Source organism: Oryctolagus cuniculus, chromosome 17, assembly GCF_964237555.1.
Source record: "Oryctolagus cuniculus chromosome 17, mOryCun1.1, whole genome shotgun sequence".
Lineage (NCBI taxonomy): Eukaryota > Metazoa > Chordata > Mammalia > Lagomorpha > Leporidae > Oryctolagus > Oryctolagus cuniculus.
This window is the reverse complement of record NC_091448.1, coordinates 60,309,874-60,331,455: the sequence shown is the minus strand read 5'-3', so window position 1 is coordinate 60,331,455 and position 21,582 is coordinate 60,309,874. Positions and strand designations below refer to the sequence as shown.

General features: G+C 47.8%; 1 protein-coding gene across 6 annotated transcripts in view; it reads left to right on the top strand.

Annotated features, from left to right (window-relative positions):
* The window catches only part of SPECC1 (sperm antigen with calponin homology and coiled-coil domains 1), a 338,358-nt gene that overhangs the window by 90,402 nt on the left and 226,374 nt on the right, over window positions 1–21,582 (top strand). For all 6 annotated transcript variants that reach the window (XM_070061462.1, XM_008270674.4, XM_008270675.4 and 3 more), the window contains exon 3: window positions 16,429–16,564. In XM_070061462.1, coding sequence (XP_069917563.1) covers window positions 16,429–16,564 — 136 coding nt within the window. The remainder of the gene's footprint in view (window positions 1–16,428; window positions 16,565–21,582) is intronic.

The window sequence follows — 21,582 nt, the reverse complement described above, 5'->3', positions numbered from 1 at the left end:
GAGAAAGTATTCAGGAGAATGGTTCAAAGCCATGTCGTTGGGGTCAGAGTGACAAGAGGTGGTGGACAGGGAGATGCAGGAGGCACAGGGCTCCAGGTTGTTCTGTGCTTGACAGCAGCCTTGGACCCAAGTGGCGGTTCTGGCTCATGTGCAGGGGGAGACGTGGCTGTCATGCCAGGCAGGTGCTGTGAGGAGGGGGTGAAGGGCTGGCTGTAGCTGTCTCAGTGCTGGGTGCAGTCCAAGCATAGCTGATACAGGAAGCCACCGGCTCTCAGTGAAGAACCTTACCATGCTTGGTGTTTCTGTGATACGCATTTCCATGAATTTTTTGAAAACCCTCATGTGCATGGATTTCAAAAATGTTTTTGCACCTAAATAGACTTATCATTTAATTCTCCCTTTCCATTAATTTTTTGAAGCCCCGTAATACTTCTGAAAAATCAATATACTATTCTGACTCTAAGTAATCAAAAGTATCAAATAACATGCATTTCCATCTACCAATGCCTTGAGGCAGGCATTGTGACACAGTGAGTCAAGCCTCATGAGAATGTGGGTTTGGGTCCCGGCTACTCGGCTTCCAGTCCAGCTTCCTGCTAATGTGCCTGGGAAGCAACACTTGATTCAAACACTTGGAAGACCTGGATGGAGTTTCTGGCTCCTGGTTTCAGCCTGGCTCAGCCTTGACTCTTGCTGCCATTTGGGGAATGAACAATGGATGAAAAACCCTTTCTCTCCCCTCTTCCCACCCTACACAATCTATCCCTTTCTCTCTGTCATCTGCCTTTCAAATAAACAATTAAAAAAATAATGCCTGCGCCTGACTATGTGTGAGGACCCTCTGTGCTCCTGACAGTGCAGCCTGGGTCAGGCTTGTCTTGTCCATGATTCAGATATCAGGAAGGGCGCTGCTAAGAGAGTGCCTGACGGTTTTGAAATGGTGACTGCTCTTGCTGAGGTGTGAAGCAAGCTGAGTGCAGCCGTATCTTCCCTTGTTTTACCAGGCTGAGTGTATTCTTAGCAAGCTCAGCGTATCTCAGAGCTGTGCACGAGGGGCCTTGTTTGCTACGTAAAATGAAGGGAGGCTTTAGGCTCAGATGATAGGGACTGGGTGTTGCCCCCAGAACATCTGCAGAATCTGTGATAATTGAATGGGCGGAGGGGGCAGTGCTTTGTGCATTGGGAGATGTGTGGACTTCCCCTCCTCCTGCTCATTAAGTACCAGCCGCATGTCCAACCGGGGTGACAACCAGAAATGCAGCCTCAGATTTCCCACACTCTCCAAGGCCCGGCGCCACCTCTGTTGAGAGTCATTGCTCCAACCAACAGCATGTGTTCTTACAGCCTTCATAGCTCACATAGATGATGGCCACATTTCCAGCTCCAACCAGGACTCCTCTGGCTGCCTTTGTGGCCTGTGGATGTCCCAGTGCTGCCTCCATTGCAACAAGTCCCACACCAAACCTTGATTCCTTCGCCTCCATCTCCCTCACTGTACACCTGCCCCTCCTGAGTCTTCCCATGGGAGTAAGCAGCAGCTCTGAGCTTCCGAGGGCTCAGACCACAGCCCATGACATCACTCCTGCAGCCTCCTTCTCTCACGTTCCACGCTCCGGTCCTCGGTGAGACGCTGTCACTTTGATCATCCTCTTCCCACCGAGACTCACAAGCTGGGCACCGCCCCCCCCACCCCTTCCTTGTCCAGCTCCTTAGTGTCTGTCATTGTGCCCTACATTCTGTTCTCAGCAGGACCCTAGCCGTCCTTTTAACACACAAGACACAGTACTTCTGTGCTTTATACCCTCCCCATCATTCATAGTAGAAAGCAAAGTTGCAGAAATGGCCAGTGATGCCTTCAAGACCCAGCCCCACTCCTTCTCTCGTGGTCTCTTGCTTCCCTGGGCCCTAACCTTGGAGCTCTGGCACATAATCTCCTGGTTGCCAGGACATGCTGGGTGCACTCCTGGGCAGCAGGTGTGTGCTGGCTGCTCATTCTAACTGGAGGGCACAGTATCAGAGCCATCATCCATGACCAGTCTCCATGAAGCCCCCATCACCTCCATTCACCTCCTCACCTAGCCTTATTTTCTTTCTTGATTTTTTAAAAAATTATTTATTTTAATATTTAAAAATGTTTAATTGCCACATAATTACCATGCATCTTTATGGGGTGTGATCTCACACATCCACATAGCTAGTATGTGATTGGCATGGCCATCACCCAGATATTTACCATTCCCTTGGGCGGGTGTGTTTGAAACCTCTGCTCCCTGCTGGCTTCATGTCTGCTTCCCCTGGACTGGAACATAAGCCCCTTGAGAGCAGGAACTGTGCTTTTTCATTTGTCCAGAGATCTGTCCCTGGTGCTTTGGAGAGCACCTGCTACCTGTGCACACTCAATGTTTATTTTTAAAGATTTATTTGTGTTTATTCATTTGGAAGGCAGAGGTCGGTGGGGAGAGAAGGGAGATCTTCCATCTGCTTCTTAGATTTTTAAAAACAAATACATTAGGGCTAGCACTGTGGTGCAGTGGGTAAAGTTGCCACCTGCAATGCCGGCAGGTGGCGCCGGTTCCAGTGCCGGCTGCTTCACTTCTGATCCAGGTCTCTGTTATGGCCTGGGAAAGCAGTAGAAGATGGCCCAAGTGCTTGGGCCTCTGCACCTGCGTGGGAGACCCGGAGGAAGCTCCTGGATACTGTCTTCGGATCAATGCAGCTCCAGCCATTGCGGCCAATTGGGGAGTGAATCAGCAGATGGAACCCTCGTTCTCGCTCTGCCTCTCTGTAACTCTGCTTTCAAATAAATTAAATAAAGGTGTGTGTGTGTGTGTGTGTGTATAAACAATGACAAATCATTAGAATATTTGTAATATATTGAAAATTTTTAGGCCGGCGCCGCGGCTCACTAGGCTAATCCTCCGCCTGTGGCGCCAGCACACCAGGTTCTAGTCCCGGTCGGGGCGCCGGATTCTGTCCCGGTTAACCCCTCTTCCAGTCCAGCTCTCTGCTGTGGCCCAAGTCCTTGAGCCCTGTACCTGCATGGGAGACCAGGAGAAGCACTTGGCTCCTGGCTTCAGATCAGCGCAGCGCGCCGGCCACAGCGGCCATTGGAGTGTGAACCAACGGTAAAGGAAGACCTTTCTCTCTGTCTCTCTCTCTCACTGTCCACTCTGCCTGTCAAAAAATTTTTTTAAATATTTATTTATTTATTTGAAAGTCAGAGTTACAGAGAAGGAGTGGCAAAAGCAGAGAGGGAGAAAGAGTTTCCATCTGCTGGTTCATTCCCCAAATGACTACAACAGCCAGGGCTTGGCCAGGCTGAAGCCAGGAGCCAGGAGCTTCCTCGCGATCTCTCATGTGGGTGCAAGGGCCCAAGCACTTGGGCCATCTTCCACTGCTTTCCTAGGCTCATTCACAGGGTGCTGGATTGGAAGTGAAGCAGCCAGGACTTGAACCAGCACCCACATGGGATGCTCGTGCTGCAGGCAGCAGCTTTACCTGCTACACTACAGTGCTACCCCAAAAATATTTTTAAAGATTTATTTATTTATTTGAAAGTCAGAGTTACACAGAGAGAGGAGAGAGAGAGAGAGAGGGGGGGGGGGGGCCTTCCATCCACTTGTTCACGTCTCAATTGGCGGCAACGGCCGGAGCTGCACCAATCCGAAGCCAGGAGCCAGGAAATTCTTCCGGGTCCATGTGAGTGTAGGGGACCAAGGACTTGGGCCATCTGCTTTCCCAGGCCATAGCAGAGAGCTAGATCGGAAGTGGAACAGCCAGGTCTTGAACTGGCGCCCCTATGGGATGCCAACGCTTCAGGCCAGGGTGTTAACCCACTGCGTCACAGCACTGGCCCCAGCCCCCCCCCCCAAAAATATATATATATATATTTTTTTTTTGACAGGCAGAGTGGACAGTGAGAGAGAGAGAGAGAGAGACAGAGAGAAAGGTCTTTCCTTTTGCCATTGGTTCACCCTCCAGTGGCCGCCACGGCTGGCGCGATGCAGCCGGCGCACTGCGCTGATCCAAAGGCAGGAGCCAGGTGCTTATCCTGGTCTCCCATGGGGTGCAGGGCCCAAGCACTTGGGCCATCCTCCACTGCCTTCCCGGGCCACAGCAGAGAGCTGGCCTGGAAGAGGGGCAACTGGGACAGAATCCGGTGCCCCACCCGGGACTAGAACCCGGTGTGCTGGCACCGCTAGGTGGAGGATTAGCCTATTGAGCCGCGGTGCCAGCCCCCAAAAATATATTTAAAAAGTGGTGAAGGGGCCAGCATTATGGAGTAGTGGGTTAAGCCTCCACCTACAATGCCGGCATCCCATGTGGGCACCACTGAGGAGCCCTAGCCCCTCCCTCCACAGCATACTGGTCAGAGTCAATACATGACTCATGTCTAACCAAGCAGAAACCTGTCCCAAGTTTTTGCTCTTTTGACTTTAATAAAAAATCAGGAAGAGAGTAAAGAAGCAGACAGGAGCCTGACATTGTGGCACAGAGGGTTAAGCTGCCTCTTGCGACATGTACATCCTGTAATGGAGTGCTAGTGCTGGTGCAAATCTCAGCTACTGTTAGCTCCCTGCTAATGTGCCTGGGAAGCAGCAGGTGATGACTCAAATACTTGGGATTCCCAGCACCCACAGGGGCAACCCAGGTGGAGTTCCTGGCTCCTAGCTTCAGCCTGGCCCAGCCGGACTATTGTGGACATTTAGTGGTTGCAAGATCTCTCTCCCCGGCCCTGTCTCTGTTTCTCCTTCTCTCTGTGTCATTCTACCTTTGAAAAACCAACCAACCAACCATTGATAACAAGTGGTCAGAAGGGCAAACATTGTGGTGCCTACAACACCAGCATCCCATATCGACTCCGATTGGAGTCCCAGTTGCTTCATTTCTGATCCAGCTCCATGCTATTGCGAAAAGCAGCGGATGTGGGAAACCCAGATGAAGTTCCTGGCTCCTGGTTTTGACCTGGCCCAGCACTGGTCATTGTGGCCATCTGGGGAGCAAACCAGTGGATGGAAGATCTCTGTCCCTCCCTCTCTCTCTGTGTAACTCTCTCAAAATAAATAAGTAAATCATTTTTAAAAAAGAAAAAGAAGAAGCGGTCAGATCTTCCAAGAGACGTAAGAAGTTTGACCACTGGAGCCATTCTTTAGGCCATACAAGGGAAGCAACTTAGTTCTTCAATTAACATGCATTGTAAATGTGAAATACACACCAAATTTGAAGAGTTAATACCAAAAATATGGAGAATATCTCATAAATATGTAGTCATGTGCTACCAAATGACATTTGTTCAACTTGGGCTGCATATGATGAATGGGGAGTGCCCTAAGATTCTGGTGGAGCTAAGAAATTTATGTTACCTGGTCACGTAGCCACCCTAACACCACAGCACAAAGACACCTGCTGCTTTGCTGGCCCTTTAAAAGTATAGTGCATACAGGCCGTCGCCGCGGCTCACTAGGCTAATCCTCCGCCTTGCGGCGCTGGCATACTAGGTTCTAGTCCTGGTCGGGGCGCCAGATTCTGTCCCGGTTGCCCCTCTTCCAGGCCAGCTCTCTGTTATGGCCAGGGAGTGCAGTGGAGGATGGCCCAAGTGCTTGGACCCTGTACCCCATGGGAGACCAGGAAAAGCACCTGGCTCCTGCCATTGGATCAGCGCAGTGAGCCGGCCGCAGTGCGCTGGCCGCGGCAGCCATTGGAGGGTGAACCAACGGCAAAAGAAGACCTTTCTCTCTTCTCTGTCTCTCTCTCTCACTGTCCACTCTGCCTGTCAAAAAAAAAAAAAAAAAGTATAGTGCATACAATTACAGTCAGTACATGATTCTTGACAATGATACAAACAGCTATATACTTATGTATGTATTTACTATATTTCAGAGTGCATTCCTTCTGCTAATTAAAAAAGTGCACTGCTAAACTGTATTTGCTGCATTATGCTGGCTACAGCCTGTCATGCCTCTTGTGCTTACTGCATCACTCGATGGCATCGTTTTCTCTGGTGCTCGATTGAATCCCACACTATTTCATTCATCACTGCCCTAGGAGAAATAGGCTATTTCCTGTCAAGACAGCGTATGTGTCTTGGCTTGTTATAGAGCCTGCCAGAACCTGTGTCCGCTCACCTGACCAATCACTGACATTGGGGTGCTGCGGAAGAAAGGTGGTTTTTGCAAAGCACGGAGCATGGAGCCTGGCAGCTGTGGATTTATTCCCGGGCTCCTCAGGTGGTTAAGGATAAGGGTTCATAGAGGTTGAAGTTGGAGTTGAGGGGTGCATGTTTAACTCATGTCCAGGTCCATGGTTGGTTGCACGGCTTGAAGCCCTCCTTTGACGGGTCAGTGATATCATATTCTTTTGGGAGTTTTGGTGATGGCAAGGTGGGTTTCAGTGAGTCAGGTGACAGTGACTTCTCACTCAAGGGCCTGGAATTTCTGGAACAACCCTCAAGACAAGACCAAACATGAAGATGCTCTCTATAGGGACGATCACTGACATCCTGAGTCTTACCATCATGGATTGTGTAGGGCCAGTTGCACCCACTCTCTTGATTCAGTGAGCTAAATTTACAAAGAGGTTGATTTGCAGTCATAGAAGCAAAACAAGGAAACTTTAAGCTAACGGAGGGAGGCTGTGGGTGACTAGGACTTTCTGGAATCCAGTTTTGCATCCAAGGTGCTGGAGAGAGGCTGAGTTGGAGACTCTCCCAAGTAGGCTTGTGTAAGTACAGTCTACGGTGTTCACGCAAGGACAAAACTGTCTGACAGTGCACTGTTCAGAATGTTTCCCTGCTAAATGATACATGACTGAATCTTATATGGCTTGCATATTGATGATGTTTGAGATGTATTTGGTTAAAGAAAGCATTTCTTTTAAAGATTTATTGATTTGGGGGCTGGCACTGTGGCATAGCAAGTAAAGCTGCTGCCTGCAATGCCGACATCCCATATAGGCGCCGATTTGAGTCCTGGCTGCTCCACTTCTGATCCAGCTCTCTACTATGGCCTGGGAAAGCAGTAGAAGATGGCCCAAGTCCTTGGGCTCCTGTACCTGCATGGGAGATCCAGAAGAAGCTCCTGGCTTCAGATCGGCGCAGTTCTGGCCATTGCAGCCAATTGGAGAGTGAACCAGTGGATGGAAGACCTCTCTCTCTCTCTCTCTCTCTCTGCCTCTCCTTCTCTCTGTATAACTCTGACTTTCAAATAAATACATAAATCTTTAAGAAAATAAAAATCTTTTAAGAAATCTTTAAGAAAAGATTTATTGATTTATTTGAAAGGTGGGGGAGAGAGAGAGAGGAAGAGAGAGAGAGAGAGAGGTCCTTATTGTGCATCTGCTGGTTCACTTCCCAGATGGCTACAATGGCTGGGGCTGGGCCAGGCCAAATCCAGGAGCCTGGAACTCTATCCAGATCCCCCATCTAGGTAGCAGGGGCCCAAACACTTGGGCCATCTTCCACTGCTCTCCCAGGCATATTAGCAGGGGGCTGGATGGGAAGTGGAGCAGCCGGGACTTGAACCAGCATTCACACAGGATGCTGGTGTTGCACACGGCACCTTAACCTGCTGCACTACAAAGCTGGGCCCCAGCAGATTGCATTTAAGTAAATCCTCCCCCAGGATTCTGAAGCCTGTTCAAGTTTGAGAACCACTAATAAAACCGTAACACATTATCTAACACTAAAGACCAGATAGTACTTTGATGGTTTTAGGCTTTGCACTTCTCCCTCTACCTTTGTGGAACTGAGAGAAATCTTTTAGTGACTTTAATCTGTGATGCAGTTAATCTTTTTCCCTTTTGTAAGCTTTCATGTACAGGTGCTCTGCAGCTTCAGTATCGGTGAAACCCTTCATGAAAATACTTAACTAGACACACACCTTCCTGAGGATCTTCTGTGACAAACCAGAAACCTCAAATGGTGCTGAAGCTGCACTGGATGACCAGGAAACAAAGCCAAAAATGCAACTATGAACAGAGAAAAAAACAAGAATAAGTAAAAACAAACAAACAAGCAAAACAAACAGCGATAAAGAAGGAATAGTCTCACTGTTTCAGAGACAGGGAATGGTTTTTAGTCTTTGTGCCCTGCCTCATGGGAAAGCATCTAACCCATCAGTCATTCTCAAATGGAATTCCTTGTGAAAGGTGCAGGGGAAGCAAAGTGCCCCCTTGGAAAGCTCTTTAGGTACCCAGATTCTCCATGCTGTGTAGTGAGAAGGTGGCCCAGCCTTGGCCTGTAGCGCATGCTGTTAGTCTTGCTCCCCGGATAAAGACAAGACCAGATCTGTCTGTGGTGCAGAGTGAGGTCTCAGAGATTAAGAAGAGGCAGGGGAAGTTGGGTGCAGCTGACAAAACAGAACTCAGAATTGGGCTTCCGAACCAGCGTTGCACGTGCGGCTAAAGCAGCAATACTTTTAGGGGTGGTTATCTTGCGTGGAGCAGTGTTTTTATGTACTTCATAGTACATAAAATGTATAGCCATACATTTTCACTGGCTATCGTTGTTGGATGAATTTATCAGAAGAAGGGCCTGGGGTCCAGGGAGGCAATGACTTGATTGGTATTCTACTGTGCCTGCTGGCATCCCCTTGTGTTGCTTTAACTTCTCCTAACAATATTCCCCTCTCATCTTTGCCTTAATTTGAATTAAGCATGAACAGGGTAGCAATAAGAAAAAGATAGTTGTGTGTTTTTGTTTCTTATTTTAGCATGCATCTATTGAATGCATAGTATGTGTGCTATGGTTTGGATATTAATTTGGATGCAGAATGCTCCCAGAGCATTAAAGGCTTGGTCCCCAAGGTGGCACTTTTGGAACCAATGGGGCTATCTAATCTTGAATTTGAATCTCCAGTACTGTGAGATAAATAAACCTCTTTCCTTTGTCAGTAGCTTGTCTCGGGTCTTTCGTTGTAGTTACAGAAGGCTGACTAATACAACCTGACAGATGTTATTAGTCTGAGCATATTCCGTGTCATTTAATCCTCAGAATAACACCATGAAGAAGGTACCGTTAATATACCTATTTTTAGGTGAAACAGCCTGACAGAGAGAGGTGAAGTGATTTGTTCAAGTCCAAGGTTATGCACCCAGTCCAAGCCCTTGGCTGCTGACTGGTGCTGCTACTCCAACATGCATGGCTCTCTTCTGCCATGAGATGGACAGGAGTCTCTTGTTTTTAACCTGGGGATGTAATAGGAACACGGTTCGGGGTTTAAAGCCCAGCTGTGCCTCACCCAGCACACAGCTTATTTGTGCTTTCCTCATGTACAACATCATAGGGTTGTGGGTGGGCTGAGAAGGACCACTCAAGGAAATTCCCAGGAGAGCCCACAGTGCTCTCCACGGCGGGTTCCTCATTGGCTCCCTTCTAGTCACCTGTGCTCATCATTCTCTTCCCTGGGCCTCGAGATCAGCCTGCCTTCCATCTTCAAAAGAAGGGCCAGACCTTGTCTTAACAGGCCTCCCCTGGGTGGGGAGCTCTCTCCTCACTGCCTCCTGCCACGCCTCCTGTGTGTCCTGCTCACAGTGGGTCTCTCCAGAGGGATCCAGCCCCATTCGTGGCTTGGTTTAACACACAGGGACGTCCCCATCGTCTACTCAGTTAAGTCCGAATTCCTTATCACTGCACTCTAGGTTGTGGGGGAGCCCTCTATCTCCCCAGGGCCTCCTGGCACAAGTGCCTGCCCCCTACTATTGTCTACCCTTCAGCACACACCTGCCCCTTCCAGAACACTGCCCCACCCCATCTTCTGCCTAATGAAAATCTAATCGACACCTCCTCTGGGAGTTCTTGCGAGCCCCCTACTCTCTCCTGTGCCTTCACAGGGTTTTGTTTTGCTGCAGTTTAGCACTGGCCACCTGTCTTCTGACTTGACCATGTGTCTCCAGGGACTTCCTCTTATGGAGGGGTTGGGGCAAGCTCTGCTTGCTGGCACTGTGCCAGGTTGCTGGGGTGGGGACAGGGCAGTCTCCTTAGCCTTGTGCTCTCATTGGTTGTATCCTGCCCTGGTTTATGTACCGAGCTCTCGGTCTTTGGAGCTTTTTTTTTTTTTTTTAATTTATTTATTTGAGAGACAGAGTTATAGACACAGAGAGGGAGAGACAGACAGAGAAAGAGACAGAGAGAGAGAGAGAGGTCTTCCATTCACTGGTTCACTCCCCAAGTGGCCACAACGGCTGGAGCTGGGCCAGTCTAAAGCCAGGAGCCAGGAGCTTCTTCTGGGTCTCCCACTTTACCACAGTGCCAGACCCCTCTCTGGGCCTTTTGATGTAAATTTGGTCATTATGCACTTTGAGCCAATTTATCAGTTCTAGGCAGTTCAGGGAATCCGATGGAGAAAAGCAGAACCCCATGTATATCCCTTGCTTTACTGCGTTTAGAGTGCCCTCAATTGTGGTGATTCCTCCTTTTCATTTGAAGAGGCATCGAGGGAATTTCCAAAGTCTAAAATCAGAACTGATTTTCCTCTCGCAACCTGGGAAATACCTGGGCACACTTCTTGGCAGAGTGAATAATGGCAGTTTTTTTTTTTTCTGTTGAGAAGAAGCTGCTGACATTATGCACTGTGGTCATTTAATATTAAACGCACATTACACTGGTTGGAGAGGCTGAAGGGTTTGCGTGAAGGCGCGCTCTCTGTGCAGAGATGGGGGATGGAAAGACAATTTTGGGTCCTAGTAAGAAGGGCAGTGTTGGGGCCGGTGTTGTGGTGCAGTGGGTTAAGCCATTGCCTGTGATCCCAGCATCCCATGTTGGTACCCCAGTTTGAGTCCCAGCTGCTCCACTTCCAATCCAGCTCCCTGCTAATGCTCCTAGGAAAGCAGCAGAAGATGGCTCAAGTAGTTAGATCCCTGTCACCCATGCGGGAGAACTGGATGAATTCCTGGCTCCTGGCTTCAGCCTGGTCTAGCCCTGGCCATTGTAGCCATTTGAGGAGTGAGCCAGCAGACAGAAGACCTCTCTCGCGCTCGCACGCTCTCTGTCCCCCCACCCCCACCACCTTTCAAGTAAATAAAATAAGTCTTTATAAATAAAAACAAAGAATGGAATTGGTGTAACTTCCATGTCAACCTAAATGTTGGGTTTGGTCCAGTGCTAAATTCGTGAACTAGGCCCTTGTCCAGAAAATGTGGTCACACTGACATTGAGTACCTGGAAGCACACATAAATCATCCTTTTAATATTAATTATTTGTTTTGAAAATGAACAATTTGTTTGAAATCTGGACCAGGTTTTCTTGGCTAATGTTCCAGCTTTTACCAGACTCCTCTTTGTAAAGGCAATGGGAGTTTCTGTGTAGTGAGTCGGGTTTTTGTTTGGGATGATGAAGATTTCCTGGAAATACATTGTGAATGTGTTTAATGCCACTGAATGGCATGATGTAAATGGTATGTTGTATTTTATGCCTGTTTTGCTACAATAAAAAATTTTTTTGAAGTAGGCTAGCATCTGGAGGAGCCGGACCAGGGCTTTGCTTGAATTGCAACTTCCTGTCCCCCGCCACAATTTTCCTTTTCTTTTTTTAGTGAAGTACAACACATGCACTCATCTTGACTGTGACTGTGTATCTCGTTAAGTCTTTCTTTTCATTTGAGAGACAGACAGACACATCCACTGGTTCATTCCCCAAATGCCCTCAATAGCCAAGCCGGGAACCAGAAATTCCATCCAGGTCTTCCACATGAGTGGCAGAGACCCAACTAGTTGAGCCATCACCTGATGCCTCTCAGGTCTGTCTTCACAGGAAGCTGGAATTGGGAGCAAAGCCAGGTCTCACAGGCACGTGATATGGAACATGTACATCTTAGCTTTTGGACCAAATGCCTGCCCCACTTACTGAGTGTTTACGTAAATCTGCAGGGTTGGACACTGTGGTGCAGTGTGTTAAGTTTCCTCTCGGGACACCCACATTGTAATACCTGGGATTGAGTCCCAGCTCTGTTTCTGATCCAGGTTTCTGCTATTGCACACATTGGGAGTCAGTAGATGATGGTTCAAGTAGTAACTTGGGTTCCTGCCACCCACATGGATGACCCAGATGGAGTTCCTGGCTGCTGTCATTGACCTGGGGCCCAGGCCCAGCTGTTGTAGGCATCTGGGGAGTAAACCAGAGGTTGGACGATCTCTCTCACTCAGACACTTGATCTCTTGCTCCCTGCCTTTCAAATAAACAGAAATAAATAAATAAACTTAAAAAAAAATCTATACCTGTATAATTACTACCTGGTCACCCAGAAGTCTCTGACCGCTCCAAAGGCAACCACTGTTGTGACATCTGTCATCATCATTTGTTTTTGTGATGCTTAAACTTCCTGCAAATGGAGTCAGGCTGTATATGCTATTGTTGCATTTGGTTTCTTTCACTTAACATAGTGCTGGTGAGATCCATCCATTTATTAGTGCATCAGTCACTTGTTTTTCTAGTAGCTGTGTAGTTTCTATTGTATACGATACCACTACTTGACTTAGACTGTTGAAGCACATGGGGGTGTTCTAGTTTGGCGCTGTTGTCAGTAAAGGTCCTGTGAACATTTGTTTGATGGCTCTGTGTGCTCACATCTCCTGGCTGTGAATCTGGGGTATGAGTGCTGAAGCACAGGGTATAGATACTTACCTCCAGAAGATACCACCTGTCTCCATGGTGGTTGTACCAGTTCACGGTGCCACCCACAGGTCACGAGGCTCTAGTTCCTGCACAGGCTCACCAACACCTGCTATTTTATTTTTTCTTTCCCAAGCCATTCTCACGGGAGACTGTAGTTATACCCTTAAATTTAAATGATGCAGGAGCTGGTGCTGTGGCGAAAAGCCACTGCCTGAAGCACCGGCATCCCATATGGGTGCCAGTTTGAGTCCCACTGCTCCACTTCTGATCCAGCTCTCTGTTGTGGCCTGGGAGAGCAGTAGAAAATGGTCCAAGTCCTTGGGCCCCTGCACCCACGTGGGAGACCCGCAAGAAGCTTCTGGCTCCTGGCTTTGGATTGGCTCAGCTCTGGCCAATTGGGGAGTGAGCCAGCGGATGGAAGACTCTCTCTCTCTGTGCCTCTCCTTCTCTTTCTGTGTAACTCTGACTTTCAAATAAATAAATAAATAAATATTTTTTAAAAATTTAAATGATACAAAAGGAGGGACCAGCGGCGTGGCGTAGTAGGCTAGGACTCTGCCTGCAGCACCAGCATCCCATATGGGCACCAATTGAGTCCCGGCTGCTCCACTCCAATCCAGCTCCCTGCTGATGGCCTTGAAGGGCAGCAGAGCATGGCTCAAGTGCTTGGGCCCCTGCACCCACGTGGGAGACTCAGAGGAAGCTCCTGGCTCCTGGCTTCGGATCAGCTCAGCTCCAACCATTGTAGCCATTTGGAGAGTGAACCAGCCGATGGAAGACCTCTCTATCTCTCCTCTCTGTCTGTAACTCTGCCTGTAAAATAAACAAATAAATAAATCTTTAAAAGATTTTAAAGATACAAAAATATAAAACTGTGCAAATATTTAAACTTCTCTCAGTACATTACCCTGAGGCAATGGGACAGGTCAGAGCAGGACCTCCTGGGCCTTTGTCAGATGGTGGGCAGTGGCTTCCCACTTCATGTCTGAGGCCCTCTTCGTATATACTTAATAGAGGGATACTAGTGATGGCTCTGAGTATCTGCCTGTCTCCAGCCTTCTGGCCCTGTCCCTGATCCTCATTAGTATTCTTTAGTGAAGACTGTGTCCTTTTGTGTTTCTATAAGAGCACACTTGATGCTCATTATGCTATAAAGAGATGAGCTCTCTGGTGGCTGCCAAGTGCAGGCGTGGTGCTGGTGTCAGGTGGTGCCAGTGTCTGGATGCAGAGCAGCGGGAAGAGAACTGGCGGCGCACAGAAGGGGTGCATGAGTGAGCAAGGAAGCAGCGGAGCAGGATAGGGCCTTGCCTTGCTGTCTCACAACACACTCCCATGGGGGGAAATCCTCTCCTGTGAGACCAGCATTAATCCCTTCACAAGACTGGTCAGGACTGGATCGCCTCCCACCAGGCCCCTCCTACTTACTTATTTACTTACTTATTTGAAAGAATTACACAGAGAGGTCTGCCCTCTGCTGGTTCACCTCCCAATGACTGCAATGGCGGGGGTGGGGCTGGCCCAGCCTGGAGCCAGGAGCTTCATTCAGATCTCCCACGTGGGTGCAGGGGCCCAAACACTTGGGCCGTTTTCTGACGCTTTCCCAGGTGCATTAGCAGGGAGCTGAATGGGAAGGAGAGCAGCAGGGACTCGAACCAGCACCCATATGGTATGCTGCCGCTCCAGATGGTAGCTTAACCCATTATGCCACAGCACTGGCCCCCTAGCCCCACCTCTTAAAGGTCCCATCACCTTTCATTACCATTACACTGGGGACCAAGTTTCCAGCATATGCACCATTGAGGGACAAACCAGATCCAAACATAACAAAGACTTAACTGTGGTTGAGAGGGTTCCTTTGTGCTGGAATGTGATTTGTCTGGGCCAGGGGTGTGAGCTCATTTCGGGGTCCTTCTTCTTAGACTTCAGTGTCTTTCAACACTTTTTATCCTACCCCTCTCATGGCAGGGAAGAAAGCACATGCGTACCCCCCACCCCTTACCCCCACCACACACACACACACACACACACACACACGGACAGGTTCTGCTTCCTTTCTGTCTTCCACTGACATTGTGTTTTCAGCCTCCAAGGAAGTTCCTGGGGCCAGCATGGTGGTGTAGAGGTTAAGTCTTAGCCTGCAAGCACCAGTTCAAGTCCTGGCTGCTCCACTTCCCATCCAGCTCCCTGCTAAAGCACCTGGGAAGGCAGCTGAAGATGGCCCACACACTTGGGCCCCTGCCACTCATGTGGTATACCTGGTTGTAGATCCTGGCTCCTGGCTTTGGCCTGGCCCAGTCCTGACCATCGTGGCCGTTTGGGGGGTGAACCAATGAATGGAAGACCTCTCTCATCTCTCTCCTTCTCTGTGTGTCTTTCCCTCTCTTTGTATCACTCTGCCTTTCAAATACAAATAAATTTTTAGAAAAAATTTTTTAAAAGTTTGTTCCTTTCCTATCTTTGAGCAGGTCTTAAACAGAGCTCTCTGTATGACTTGATATGCAGTGTGCTTGATGGTAGATACTAGGATTGTGTCTCCTCTTTCCTCCTCACATGCATCATTAGGCCATTTTTATTGTTGAATTTTTGTGTGCATTGCCTTACCCCGTCTTCTGTGTGTCTTACAGTTCCCTTTTCATCAGCTCCTATTCCTTCTCCTTCCCCCTCCCCCAAATACACACCAGGAAAGCAGAATTTTTTACTCATTACAGGGGTCCTCACTTATCCACAGTTTCACTGTCCACCATTCCAGTTACCTGCGGTCAGCCATGGTCCAAAAACATTCAGTGGGAAATTTCAGAAATAAACAGTTCCCAAATTTTAAACCCCACATTGTTCTGAATAGTGCAGTGAAATCTCATCCTGTCCAACCCTGTCCCATCTGGGGTAAATCACCCCTGTGTCCAGTGTATCCGTGCTGTATATGCTACCCACTCATTAGTCACTTAGTAGCCATCTTGGTTACCAGATTGTTGAGGTATCCTAGTATTTGTGTACAGTGGCCCTAACATAGCACAATGCCTACATCATTCACTTCACTTCTCCTCATGCAGGTGTTGTATTAGCTCAACGCATCCCAAGAAGAAGGGTGAGGGCGGTAAGATATTTTGAGAGGGAAAGAGACCACATTTGCCTGGTTGTATTGTTATGATTGTTCTAATTTATCATTGTTGATCTTTTACCGTGCCTAACTTATCAATTAGACTTTATCACCAGTGTCTACATGGTATATGCAAGGTTCAGTGTATCTGATTTCAGGCACCCACCAGGGTCTTGGAACATACCCTCGGTGGATACGGGGGTGATGGCTGTATTGGAAGTGTGTGCTATTGAGTACCATTCACCCTAATCTCACCACAGTCTTTGAAATAGCGAAGGACAATTGTATTCTGATCCAGAAATGACATGTTTGCCTAGGCTACAGATAGAGAGAGGGAGATACAGAGAGAAAGGTCTTCCATCTGCTTGTTCACTCCGCAGATGGCCGCAAAAGGCCAATCTAAAGGCAGAAGCCAGGAGCTGCTTCTGGGTTTCCCACTTGGGTGCAGGAGACCAAGCACTTGGTCCATCCTCCACTGCCCTCCCATGCCATCAGCAGGGAATTGGGTTGGAAGTGGAGCAGCCAGGAGTCGAACCAGTGTCCATATGGGATGCCGGTGCTGCAGGTGGAAACTTAGCCTACTATGTACGCCACAGCACCAACCACCAGTGTCCAGTCTTTTAGTTGCTGGGCACAGGGTGTGCAGCGATGCTTGGCTGGTTTGCAGCACTCCTAGCTGGAAACCTGTCTCTTTATCTCTCTTTCCTTCTAATCTCTCTGTAGCTCAAGAGAGCCAGCAGCGAGGACATGCTCAACAAGCCAGGAGGCTCGGCTGCGTGCGGGGCGACTCGACTGAAGAAGACCGCCACGTCGGGGGCCATCTCGGAGCTCGCCGAGAGCCGCCTGCGCAGCGCTCCAGGTAGGAACGCGTGGGCCGTGGGAAGGCACCGCCGCCACGCGCTCTTCCCGCATTTACCCTGGGCCAGGGACGGTTGGAGGCAGACTCAGCCCCTGGCAGCTGAGAAACAAACACAAAAAGCTAAGGAGGAGGGCCGGCACCGCGGCTCACTAGGCTAATCCTCCGCCTTGCGGCGCCGGCACACCGGGTTCTAGTCCCTGTTGGGGCGCCGGATTCTGTCCCGGTTGCCCCTCTTCCAGGCCAGCTCTCTGCTGTGGCCAGGGAGTGCAGTGGAGGATGGCCCAAGTGCCTGGGCCCTGCACCACATGGGAGACCAGGAGAAGCACCTGGCTCCTGCCATCGGATCAGCACGGTGCGTCGGCCATAGCGCGCCGGCCTCAGCGCGCCGGCCGCGGCGGCCATTGGAGGGTGAACCAACGGCAAAGAAAGACCTTTCTCTCTGTCTCTCTCTCTCACTGTCCACTCTGCCTGTCAAAAAAAAAAAAAAAAAAAAAAAAAAAAAAAAAAAAAAAGCTAAGGAGGACCATTTAGCGCCTCTCCCTGGTGGGAAAGCTCAGGCAAGGCGTGTGTGCTCGGGTATGTTCTGGGTCACCTTGGTGTGGAATGTGCTGGACAAATGAGAGAACCCTGGGGATCCCTTGCAGAAGTGAGGGTGTACAGTTCGTCCTGACTCCTGTGGGAAACAGGAAAAGCTTCCCTGATCCCAGGGTCGCTGAGATGGCGTTGGCAGCTGAGACCTGTGCGCTTCCTCACTGCTGCTAGGGTTTTGAGAACCAGGAAAGGGCTTTCTAACCATTATGTTTGAGCCCAGGAAGCATAAAATAGCAAATAATTAATTTTAAAAAAAAAAGATCTACTGTATTTATTTGAAAGGACAATTATAGAAAAAGAGAAACAGAGAGAAATCTTCCACCTGCTGGTTTGCTCCCCAGGTGGCTGCAATGGCCAGGGCTGGGCCAGACTGAAGCCAGGAGCCTAATAGGTGTTGATGTATTGTATACTAATGATTTTTGTACTGGTTTCCTAAACAATCAGGCTTCAGAATAGCCTTCCAAAGATACATTTTAATTTATTCAGTTTTTCAGAAAGTTAAATCTGTAGCTATAAGTGGCTACATATGGCAGCATATTTCTTTATTAATGGTTTTACTGTTTTTTTTTTTTTAAAGATTTATTTATTTATTTGAGAGGCAGAGTTACAGATAGAGAGAGGGAGAGACAGTGAGAGAGATCTGGTTCACTCCCTACATGGCTGCAATGGCCGGAGCTATGCTGATCTGAAGCCAGGAGCCAGGAGCTTCTTCCAGGTCTCCCACGTGGGTGCAGGGGCCCAAGGACTTGGACCATCTTCTACTGTTTTCCCAGGCCATAGCAGAGAGCTGGATCAGAAGAGGAGTAGCCGGGACTAGAACCAGCGCTCATATGGGATTCCAGTGCTTCAGGCCAGGACTTTAACCTGCTGTGCCACAGTGCTGGCCCAACTCTGCCTTTTGAATAAATAAATAAATTGTTCTTTTAAAAAAGACTAGTTTCATACTAAATACACAAAAAGAAAACAAATCAAAAAGTACAATTTAATTTTACCTAGCCAGTCTAACACTCCAAAAGTTAGTAATGCACCGCTAAGAAAATGACAGAAGTGGTGGGCATTGTGGTACAGCAGGTTCAGCTGCTTGCTTGGGACACCAGCATCCCACCCCCACTTCCTATCCAGCTTCGAATTCTGCTAATGTGCACCCTGGGAGGCAGCAGGTGATGGCTCAAGTACTTGGTCCCCTGCAACCCACATGGGAGACCCGGATGGAGTTCCTGGCTCCTGGCTTTTGACCTGGCCCGGCCCTAGTCCTTGTTAACATTTGGGGAGTGGACCAGTGGATAGAAGGTATCTCTCTCACTCCCTCTCTGTGTATCTCTGTCACTCTTTCAAATAAAATAGAAATGAATAAACAGATTTTTTTAAAAAATCACACACTGCTTTTACTTTCAAATATTGATACAAAAATGTGAGATCAAAATATTAACAAATGGAATTCAATCATAACCAAGTGGATTTATGCTACTCAAGAACTGATGAATATTAGGAAATCTGGGAATATAATCTATCATGTACTATTTTTTAAAAGGTTTATTTATTTATTTGAAAGGCAGAACTACAGAGAGGCAGAGAGAGGAAGAGAGAGAGAAAAAGAGAGAGAGAGAGTGAGAGGTATCTTCCATCCATTGGTTCACTCAGCTCAATGGCCAGAGTTGAGCCAATCCGAAGCCAGGAGCTTCTTCTGGGTCTCCCACGCAGGTGCAGGGGCCCAAGGACTTGGACCATCTTCTACTGCTTTCCCAGGCCATAGCAGAGAGCTGGATTGGAAGTGGAACAGCTGGGACTTGAACTGGTGCCCATATGGGATGCCGGCACTGCAGGCAGTGGCTTTGCTCACTATGCCACAGCGCTGGCCCTCTATCATATGCTATTAATAAACCAAAGAAAATCACGTGTTCATTTTGATAGGTACAGAAGATGCATTTGACACAAATTAGCAGACTTTCTGATTTACCAACAAACTCTTCTTGATAGACTATAAAAGCATCAACACTTCTTTGATGGTAGAAAATATGTGTATCTCAAATCAAAGATAGCGTTATGCTTAATGGTTACATCCTAAGAGTATTCTCATTGAAATCAAGAATGGTTTAAGTCTGGGTTAAACTTCCACCTGTGAGGCCGGTGTCACATATGGGTGCCAGTTCGAGTCCCAGCTGCTCCACTTCCAATCCAGCTCTCTGCTATTGCACCTGGGAAAGCAACAGAAGATGGCCCAAGTGCTTGGACCCCTGCCACCCACATGTGAGACCCGGAAGAAGCTCCTGACTCCTGACATCAGCTCAGCCTTGCCTGTTGTGGCCATTTGGGGAGTGAACCAGCAGATGAAAGATCTCTCTCTCCTTCTCTGTCCCTCCCTCTCTCTGAAATTCTTTCAAATAAATAAATAAATCCTTTTTAAAAGAACAGTGACTTAGGTGGCCTACTGTCTTGTGCTACAGTCATCTAAATTTTTTTCAAGTATTAGCCAAGTCCATGAGACAAGAGAGATACAGAAGCATATAAATACTAGAAATGAGGAAACACAATGATGATCGTATGCAGTTAGTAACATTGTATGCCTCAAATGTCCTAAAATTTGTATCATTATAAAGAATGTAGAATGTCCTGAAAATCTATTATGGACAAGAAAAGTTTGGCGTGTGGCTAGCTATAAAATATAAAATATTAATAGCTTTTTTTATCACTGACTGGTATGAAACAGTCTCATTTATAAGGGAATGAAAAAGGCAAAATACCCAGGAATAAACTTAATAATCCAAGATACTATATTACGAAGAAAAAAAATCTTAAAACACTTTTAAAAGGTATATCTTATGTCCTCTACAGTAGACATAAACAAATGGAAGGATATACATCATCCTTGGATAGAAAGACTAAATAAAGATAGAATTTAAAAGCATAACGTTAAATGTAATGAAGATGTCTAAATTTTTCTATGAGTTCATTTGTATCCAAGCTATAAAACAGGTGGGAATTTTGGAATGGACACATGGATGAAATGATACTGTTTATCTAAGGCAGTGGTTCTCTGTGTGGTCACAGCTTGGCCCCATCCTCCAACCCGGCTAACAGTTGACAACACCTGCAGACTTTTCTGATTATCACAACTGGAAGCTGATACTGACCTCTAGTGGCCAGAGGCCGTCAGTGCTACTAAACATCTTCTGCACACAATACCATTCCCCAGTTACCTGAGCCAAAATGTCAATAGTACGGTTATTAAAAAAGCCTTGGTGTAGAAAAACAAATATTCTAGAATTATCAGAAATGGTAATCAAGGGACTAACCTCAAACATCTGGGAATCGTGGTAGAACTAGGCAGCTCACTGGAACAGTGGAGAAAATCCAGAATACATCGGCAGATTTGGTGTCCAGTAAAGGTGTTGTTTCACCTCAAAATGGAGAAATCACTCAAAAATAATAACTGAATAAGTTCTTTAGGAAAAAATAAGGATGAGTTTCTGTCTCATTCCTCTCATCAAAAGAAATTCCGGGGGCAGGTGTTCAGCCTGGCAGCTGATGGTGATGAAGACGCCTGCATCTGGGGCTGCATTGTGCTGTAGTGGGTTAAACCACTGCCTGATGTCCTGGCTTCTGAGGCCATCTGGGGAGTGAGCCAGCGGATGGAAGAGTGAGGTCTCTCTCTCTCTCTCTCTCTCTCTACCCCCCCCCACCGTCCCAACTCTGCCTTTAAAAAATAAATATATATGGGATGCCTGCATCCCATATCAGTGTATGTGTGTTTGAGTTCTTGCTCCAGCTCTTGACCCCAGCCTTCTGCTAATGCAGACGCTGGGAGGCAGTGGTGACGGCTCAAGTAGTTGAGGTCTTGCCACCCATGTGGGAGACCTGGATTGAGTTCCTGCCTCCTGGTTTTGGCCCTGGCCCAGCCCCAGCTCTTGTAGGCACTTAGGGAGTAAACCAGTGGATGAGAGCACTAGCTGCCACTCAAATAAATAAAAATAAATAACTTTATTAAGATTTACTTTTTTAAGGTATTTGAAATGCAGTATGACAGGAGGTGGGAGAGGCAGAGAAAGAAATCTATCCACTGGTTCACTCCCCAAATGACCACAACATCTTGGACTGGGCCAGGCCAAAGCCAGGAGCCTGTAACCCCATCCTGGTCTCCCATGTTGGTGACAGGGTCCCAAGAATGGGACATCTGCTGCTGCTTTCTCAGGCATGTTAACAGAGAGCTAGATTGGAAGCAGAGCAGCTGGAACCCACACTAGCACTCTGTTACTGGTGTTGCAAGCAACAGCGTATCCTGCTGTTGTGCTACAATCTTGTGGTACAAGGCTCACTTCCCATAAATAAATTTTTTTAAAGAATTAGCTTGGGGCCAGAGTTGTGAGATAGTGGGTAAAGCTACCACCTGTAATGCCAGCATCCAATATGGGTGCAGGTTTGTGTCTTGT